This window comes from Agelaius phoeniceus, chromosome 8 (genome assembly GCF_051311805.1).
Source record: "Agelaius phoeniceus isolate bAgePho1 chromosome 8, bAgePho1.hap1, whole genome shotgun sequence".
Lineage (NCBI taxonomy): Eukaryota > Metazoa > Chordata > Aves > Passeriformes > Icteridae > Agelaius > Agelaius phoeniceus.
In genome coordinates this window covers 11,714,941-11,723,510 of record NC_135272.1, presented here as the reverse complement: position 1 = coordinate 11,723,510, position 8,570 = coordinate 11,714,941, and the positions used below count along the sequence as shown (strand labels likewise).

General features: G+C 50.7%; 1 protein-coding gene across 1 annotated transcript in view; it reads right to left on the bottom strand.

The window, feature by feature from the left end:
• Window positions 1-8,570, bottom strand: part of TNR (tenascin R) — an 83,132-nt gene that overhangs the window by 30,992 nt on the left and 43,570 nt on the right. The window contains exons 2-3 of the mRNA XM_054638331.2: window positions 3,377-3,932; window positions 252-728 (exon numbers count right to left, since the gene is read on the bottom strand). Coding sequence (XP_054494306.2) covers window positions 252-728; window positions 3,377-3,872 — 973 coding nt within the window. The 5' untranslated portion in view covers window positions 3,873-3,932. The remainder of the gene's footprint in view (window positions 1-251; window positions 729-3,376; window positions 3,933-8,570) is intronic.

The window sequence follows — 8,570 nt, the reverse complement described above, 5'->3', positions numbered from 1 at the left end:
GCTGGCAATAGGATGAACCTCACCAGCCTTTTGCTCACCTCCCACACTTTTGTCCATGGTGTCTTTGGGGACAGGGATAACAGGGAGGTAGCCACACTGTGGGACCTCAGTGTATCAATCCTAAGCGATGCTCTCAGCCAGGTAAGGATTCCTCCCAGCTTCACGGCGCTCCTAGGGGACTCTGGGCACCTGGAAACCCTTGCTTATGCACCGCTTAGCCCTGCCTCAAGCCCCCGCCCGCCCTGCTCTACCTGCGGAGCAGTCGTGCCCGCCGTAGCCCCTCTCGCAGACGCAGAGCCCGTCGCGGCAGAGCCCGCGGCCGCCGCAGCCGGCGGGGCAGCGCTGCCGGCCGCAGTCCGGGCCGCCGAAGCCCTCCTGGCACTCGCAGGTGCCGTTCACGCAGCGGCCGCGGCCCGAGCAGTCGCGGGGGCAGCGCAGCTCCGAGCAGTCGTCCCCGGTGAATCCCTCCTCGCACACGCACTCGCCGTCCACGCAGAGCCCGCGGGAGCCGCAGCCGGCGGGGCAGCGCGGCTGGGAGCAGTCCTCGCCCCCGTAGTCGCTGTCGCAGATGCACTGTCCCTCCAGGCACACGCCGCGGCTGGAGCAGCCCCCGGGGCACAGCGGCTCCGAGCAGTTGCTGCCCGCCCAGCCCTCCGTGCACACGCAGCTGCACGACTCCAGGCTGAAATTCCCGTGGCCGCTGCACTGAGGGATGTAATCCAGCTGCCCTGCAAGGATGCGGGAGCGAGGGTCAGAACCCGGCGAGTGGGAGGCGGGAAAAGGTCGGGGTTGGTCTCGGGTCAGCCCTCGGAAGGGCTGGAGAAGGTGTGGGGCAAGGGGGGGATAGTTCTGTCTCTGGTAAACTGGTGGCTTTGGGGCTGAAGGGGGAAGAATTGGTGGGGTTTGGGTGGATCTTTCCCTAGGGAGCAGTGCCCCCATAACCTTGTGGTGGTGCAGGTGCTCCCTTTGGTTTCTCTCCAGCTCAGCACTCAACAGGCACTTCCCTAGACTTCTTACTGGGAAAAAACCTTCCCTGGAGAAACCCTCTGCACCAGCCATGCCTCCTCTGGTCTCACATCTACCCACTTCTCCTTTTTATAGCTGAGAGATCCCCAGCTGCTTTCTCTCTCCTCTACAAAGTAGGTATGTACCCAAAGGCATCAAGCATCCTCATCCCTATCCTGGTGAACCTGACTGGGACAGAACTGCTGGCTTTGGGCACACTGAGGTTGTGGAAAAGCAGGGACAGCACAAGGCCAGCACCTCTAATGCCCCCTCTTTACCTGGCAGCCTTGCACAGGATGCTCTGGGGTGAGGAGGGATGATGGGGATGAAGGCAGCAGCCACTGACACTGCTAATGCTCCCCTGTTTTGCCCTGAAGCAGAACCATTGCTCCATCAAAGGGTTTGTCCCAGGCAGGCAAACTTTTCCTTGCTGATTTTTACTGCTTTTCCTCATTTTTACTGCTTTTCCACCAAGGAAGGACAGAAACCCTTTCTGTGCTTCTTCCAAACCTTTGCACCCCAAAGACCCCCAAGCCCCAGGACTCTGTCCCCAGCTAAATTTTCCATCCTAGCTGACCTTTCTGAGCAGCTTTTCCAGTGGGGGATGTAGCAGATGCACATGTAAAAGCAGCTCAGTTACATGCTGTGCCAGACAGACACATTTGGGTTACTTTGCAGGACAATTCCCACCCAAACTGCAAATGTTGGGAGTGCCAGTCAGGATCTCTTCAGATCTCAGCCTCTCACTGAGTTATCAAAAGATAAGAGAGGATGCTTGTAAGTGTGCTGGAGAAAAGAGGCTTTCCTCAGGGAAAATTGCCTTGGGTGGTGGGGTAGGGATCCTGATTCCTTTGCAGTGCAGTGAATTGAAAGCAACTCTGGTAAAAATAAATGAAATTATTCCAGTTTTAGCTCGGCACATCTGTGATGGGAGTGGGGACTCCACCAAGCAATGAATATTTAATGGGACTGTCTATGCATGTTGCAAGTAACCCAAATAGGCCCATCAGAGTTTCAAATTAATTCCTTTAAAAAAGGTTTCCCCATTGCATTTCCTGTGTGATTTTAACCCTCACTTTGCACAGACTGGTGTTTCCTGTTTTGCCTTAGTTATTAATGCAGCTGATGGATGTGGCACTGGGAGGGATGTGGGCTGAAGCCATGGCTGGGAACACATTGATTTCCACTGGCCACATGATAGATGCCAGCCCAAGCCACCCTGCTGTGTGTCCATCCTTGTTTCTCCCTCCCTGACCAGCACACCTTTGGTGGAACTCTTGATCTGAGGATTGATTGCACCCACTTCATTTTAGTGTGTCGTACACACAGAAAAATGTGTCCTTCCACTGGAAAAATCACACTAATAGCTGCAAAACTTTAAAATAAAAAAAAAATGCAGTGAGTATCTTGGGGGTAAAAGGGATGGTTTTAATTTCTCTTCCTTTCTGTTGCTGTTCTTGGTGTGAAAAGCAGTTTTCCCCTGGAAAGATGCTCTGTGTGCTTCTCCTTGCTTAGTGTTTTCTTCCCTGCAAGGAGCCCTGGTGTGCGGAAGCCACGAGCAGGGCTGGGCTGCATTTGGGATGGATGCCCTTTGGGACAGCCCCTCTTCCCCCAGACAAGGAGAGCTGTCAGTATGCTGGCTCCTAGGCCATGGAAATGCAGCTGCCAGCCCAAACCTTCCTGACCTATGTCATTTCAGCTGAGTGCTGCTTTCCTGACCCTGGGGGACAGCTGAGGTGGAACGAGGGGCTGCCTGTAATGGAGTAACCCTTGTGGGACCTCTTGGAAGTCCCCAAAAAAGCACTTACTTTTATTCAGATGGAGTATCATGTTGATGGTATTGTGCCTTTTTTTTTTTTTTTAATTTGCTTCTTTAATGTATTTTTTAATCCTTTTTTTTTTTAATTCAGCTTTTCAGATGTGTTCACTCTCCCTGCAGAGAATGAAGGGGCTTATTGCCAGCTCCCATGGGGCTGCCTTCAGCCCAGGAGAGCAGCAGCTGCATCTCTGCCTCCTGTCCCACAAGCAGTGGCAGATATCTAAGAGTGCTGGGAGGACTGCAGAGTTGGGAGATCCCCCTGCTCACCCCTAACCAGCTGTAATTTCATCCCCAAAGGGGGTTCTCTCTCCTTTATGGAGTTTTCATAGCGAGTGTGGCATGGGCACTCAAATGACCAAAGCCCTCCCAGGGCTTTTCCTGCCTTAGAGGACTTCAGCTAAGTCTTTTCACTAAATCCACAGCCCCATCGTGGGTAAACACTGGTTTTCCTCTGTCACACTCTGAATGGCACCATCAGGTTTTGCATTATTTCTCCTGCCTCTCACTTAAGCCCTCAGCCCCCAGCAAGAGCTAACAGGATGGCGTTACTACCTGTGGCTGCATTTTCTTGGCAGCAATTGGAGGTGCATTGGTCCCGGAGGATGGAGACCTCCCTCTCCAGCATCTCAATCCTGCTCAGCAGCTCCTGCAGGGATGGGAGGGAGGTGGAGCACTTGCAGGCCTGCTTGGGCATGTTTATCCTGTGGGTGAAGGTGACCTGGCTCTCGCTGTCGGAGGTCTGCTCCGTGTACTCTGCCAGCCGGTCGTCTTCTGAACTCACCTCCTCGCCCGAAGACTTGAACATGGAAGAGCAGCAGCTGTCCAGGGGGATGTTGATGTTGTAGATGTGGTGGAAGACCATGGGCTGCTCTTTGGTGGGTGGGCTGCAGTTGGTGAGGCCAGCTGCCTCATCCACCGCTGTCCTCTCGGCCGGCTCTGTCGTCACCTCCAGGCGGCACTCAAAGGGCTTGAGGACAGCGCCCAGCAGAAGCAAGTTGAAGCTGATGACCACACTCCTCAGGATCGGGTTTTCACCATCAGTCCCCATTTTCCTGGGAGAGGGAAAAGCCTTCCAAGCTAGTCTTGGTCAGCCAAGAGTAGGGAGGACCTGGGAACACAGAAGCAAAAGAGCATGGTTGGTGTTAGCCTCGAAAGTGTGCTCAGCACGGAGAGACAAAACCTTCTTGGCACTTATCTAGACACATGTGGGGCCAGTTTCACCCACATGCAGTCCTGCTGGCTTTGGTGTGTAGGGACACAGTTTGGGGTAATTGGGAGTGGGGCTGCAGCTGTGAGGAGCAGGTGAGCAGCACTGACAGCAATGAGCCACGGAGTGCCCAGGGGCACTGAGCAACCACCAAAGGGAACAGAGGGCACACAGGGGCAGGGCATCAACAGGAGGGGATAAAAGGCTGGGCTAAAGAACAAGAGGAGCAGATGCTTGCAGCCCTCTGAAATGGTGTGGTGTTACTCTGTATGGGTTGAAGCTTTCTGAAATTGTGTGATGTTGCTGGAGCCTAAATCAACCCTCAATGGAACCCATGGCTGGTGGGAGCACCTTGTCATAGCCCTTGAGCAGTGATGAAGACAGATTCTTGTTGTTGTTGTTGTTGTTTTTCTTTTTTTTTTATTTAGGAAACAATTAATCTGGTGCTATCAAAGCACCAAATACTCATCTCTGGGTTACTTACCACACCTTACTTTGCCACCCTCTGCCAATGCTGCAACCTTGAGCAATTGCTACCTCTTGCTTCTAATGCTGCTCTGGAGCTCCTCTCCAGCTCCCTGGGGAGTATCCCTGCTTCCCCCATTACCCTGCTGCTGAGTGAAAATATATATTTGCTGGTTTCTCTCCACAACAACACCTGGAACTCTCTTTTTTTTCTCCTGGTTTTAAGAAAAGCAAGAAAAATGGAAATAACTCTGCAATGGGATGGCTCTGACCATGCTCACAGAAGACAGGCTCTGTAAGTTGCAATTTGGGGCTGCATTCTCAGACCCTGAGTCCCTCAAGTCCCTCTCTACTTTCTGGGCTCCTGGGTGGCCTTGGCTGACCCACAGGCATGACAGGGGAAGGGACAGGGACTAATGAACACTGACTGCCTCTGATTGACTCATTGGTGCTCAAATCTCAGCACCCCCTCCTTGGCCTCTCACTTGGCTTTTTGTGTGTGCTCAGAGTGGAAGTAATTGTGGCCATGGGCCAGCTGCTCTGAGCCAGGCCAGTGCTGCAAAGGAAAACTCCTTGCAGGATTTCAGGAGCAGCTTAGGCACGGGGAAATGAAATCCTTCCTCTCCCCCTCTGTGCATCCAGCTTGCCTCAAGAGAGACCTCAGAGCCTGTTTGTGAGCACAGCTGGATGGGGGAGAGGGGCTCTGTGTGGGTGCAGGAGTGAGGGAGTGGGAGATGGATGGTGGGTAAAGGAGGGCGAGCACACACACACAGCACTAATGACAGTGAGCAGGGTGGTTGGGCACTTAACCACTCTGTAACCCACAGACTGAGCCCATTCATCTGCTGCTAGGACCTGCCAGCCTTATTGATCTGAATCTCTTTATCAGTACATTCATTACAGCTGCCCAGCTCTCCCTTCTGAGTGGCAAGTCATGGCATTCCCTCCTGCTCCTTGGGCAGGGCATGATGCTGTGGGAGTGCTGGCATCCCTGCAGAATGATGCTAAGGAGATTTCTTGTAATATCACTGGTTGGGCTCTTAGTTGTGAAATGGTGAAAAGTCACCACGGTTCAGGCTGGCCCCAGCTCAAACCAGGCTGATCCACAGGGCAGGTGGATGCTCCTTGGAGTCCTCCAACCCAGAGCAGGCCAGAGATCCCTATTAATCCTCAGCTTCTTCCCAGAGGCTTAGGCTGGCAGTTCTGGAGCCCTGCCAAGTTTGTGAATGCATTCCTGAGCTCTGTCATCTCCATTCCCTCTCTGGTCCCGCTCTGCCTCCTGCTCCTGGTGTCAACAGTTTGCTTTTCCCTAAAGGACCCATGACAGTGAGCTCAGCCAGGGTGGGCTGGGAGGGCTCTGGGGCTGCAGGAGCAGTCTCACAGCTTCAGCTGTGTCTACTTGGGAAGAGAAGCTGCATGGATATTCCTCCTTTGGGTTCCTCATTTTCCTGTGCTCCTGATGCTTCCCAGTCCAGCTCACACTGCTCTGACAGAACCATTCAAAACCATTGATGTGGGGAACAGAGCCAGGACTGGATGTTTTTCATCCCTCCTTCACAAGGAAAAGAAGCCAGTTTCTGTGTAATTTAATGTGTAAAATTGGTTGCACCAGAGCAAATTCACCTAGGTTGCTTTCAGTCTTTTTTTTTAATGATGGCTTTGTTGTCCCCAAGTTCAGCTAAAGCTCCCAGCTGGTGGCCTTCTGGATGGCTTTGATCCCTTCATCCCTAGAGGTGGCCTTGGAAAAGCTCCCACCCAGGGCAGTGAAGGCAGCTTTGGGCCTGTCATTGTGCTGGTGTCTGCTGTCAATGCCCTTCTCCTTCCCTTTCTGCTGGACTGGGACAATGCCTCTCCATCCCAGAGGGGCCTCTGTGTGACCAGGATGGGACAGCTGATCTCCAGGTGCCTCTGGCACAGCACAAGCTTGGGGCTGCTTCTATATTTTACCAGAACTGGTTACCTTTGGTTTGTTTTGCCTTTTTTTTTTTTTCTTCCCTCCAGTCCCCCTAAAATATGGGTGTTTGAATTAAAGTTCAAATTAAAGAGTTATTACAGTTAATTATGAAGTTTGGCAGGCATTGAGCCTTTGGCTCCAAAGCATTTCAACTTTGGGGAGCTGTGAAAGAATCAATCTGCTGCAATTTCTCTGTGGTGCTCAATAAAAAATACAGGCAATAGAAAACTGAGAAAAATATTTGAGGGTTTTGCCAAACATGTACCACAGCAAAGCTCTCTCTTTCCCTCCCCATCAGCCTCTCTCCATCCAGGATTTGCGCCTTATGGGCCAGCAAAGGAAGAAACATAAAAACCCCATTAAATCCACAGCACATCCACCCTAATTATATCTTTTCAGTTATTTTTACATTTTGCTGATGGGCTGTATCTGTGTGAGCAGCTTTATGAGGATGAATGCAGAAGGGAACCTGTGTGTGGGGATGCTTGGAGCAGCTGTGCTGAGAAAGTCATTAATGGTGGGGAAAGTCATTGGGGGGTGGGGAAACAGCATCCCCCCAAAATGCAGCATCTGCAGCCCTTTTTTTATAACTTAGCAATGTGAATGTAGCAAATGCAAGCTGGGCTCTTGCAGGATGGCTGCAGAGACATCAGATCTGCACAATGACTATGATGCCAGCAGTTTTATCTGTGGCATTTTGTGGGGACAGTTTAACATTTGGGTTGTCCAACAATATTTCTAGTTTCGTGGCAGTTTTGGTGAATTGCTTTGGTTAAAAGAAAAAAAAAAAAAGTCAAATGTTGCCTGGGAAGCTGCTTGAGAAAAAAAAACATTTTAACACACAATATATGGCTGAAGAAACAAATATTTTTCTAAGGCACTAAAGATGTGAAAATGAAGCAAATGGGTTTTTTTTTTTTTGAGTGAGAAACCTTTTAATCCACCCAGAGCATATAGAGAGGGATATGTCTGTATATATATTTATGTACATTTATTGCATTCCCTTTTTCTGAACACCAGGTAAGCCCAAGCCCTGCTGTCTGGTGCAGATGCCCAACTGGAAGATCAGATCTATTTGCAGTTCAGGCCTGTGCTCACCCTCAATGCTGACCAACAAACCATCAAGAAACAGAGTTTGCTGCCTGCTTCCTTGGCATGGCAGAGGCAGGCAGGTATTTGCTGGCAGCCAGCAGTCCCTGAACTGTGTGATCAGAGCTGTGGTGTGTTCCCTGCTGGAGCACAGCTGGCAGGAGCCAGAGCTCTGTGATGGATTTGCTCCCACTGCTGTTAATGGTGGGAGAGACCCCAGGGCATGGTGAGGTGGGAATCCTCTGAGTGTATTATTGGGATTTTTTGTCACGGACATATTTTATGAAAATCCTTTTGATAGGATTTTTCTCTTGAGAAGCTTCAGCAAAGAAATGTAAACAATAACTATCTGATGGCTGTGGAATGTGGTTTGGAGGTTGCTCACCAACAGGTGCATCTTTGGTTGGTCTTATGTGGATTGTTTTTAATTAATGGCCAATCACCACCAGCTGTGTCAGGCTGTCTGAGTCAGTCACAGGTTTTTTATTATCATTCTTGTTTAGCCTTCTGATGTCTGCTTTCTCTTTCTTTAGTATAGTTTTAATATATCATTTTCTTTTAATATAATATATATCAAAAAATAATAAATCAGCCTTCTGAAACATGGAGTCAAGATTCTCATCTCTTCCCTCATCCTGGGGACTCTCAAACACCACCACAGGCTTTTGTGTTGAAAAGTGTCCTGCAGGCTTTCCATAAGCCAAAACCTGCTGATGGATGGATTTCAGGGCTGCCAAAACCAAGTGCTTGGTGCACATGGTGCCTGCTCCATGCTCTGGCAGGATGCAGCCCATGCAGCTTTCCTCTGGGGTTCACTGGGAAGGAAATTCAGCTCCATGGTGTCCCTGGTTGGCTTCCCAGCCTTAGACTTGTCATTCCAAGGTGATCACACAGCTGGAAAACTGGTGTGGGTTGCATTGCAAGCTCAGAATCCCAGCTCTGGAGTTTTTTGGGATCTCTAAAGTGAGGCTGAAGGACTCTGGTTTAGGGCAACTCAACCTTCCCATCCCCCAGCATCATTATTGCCTTGA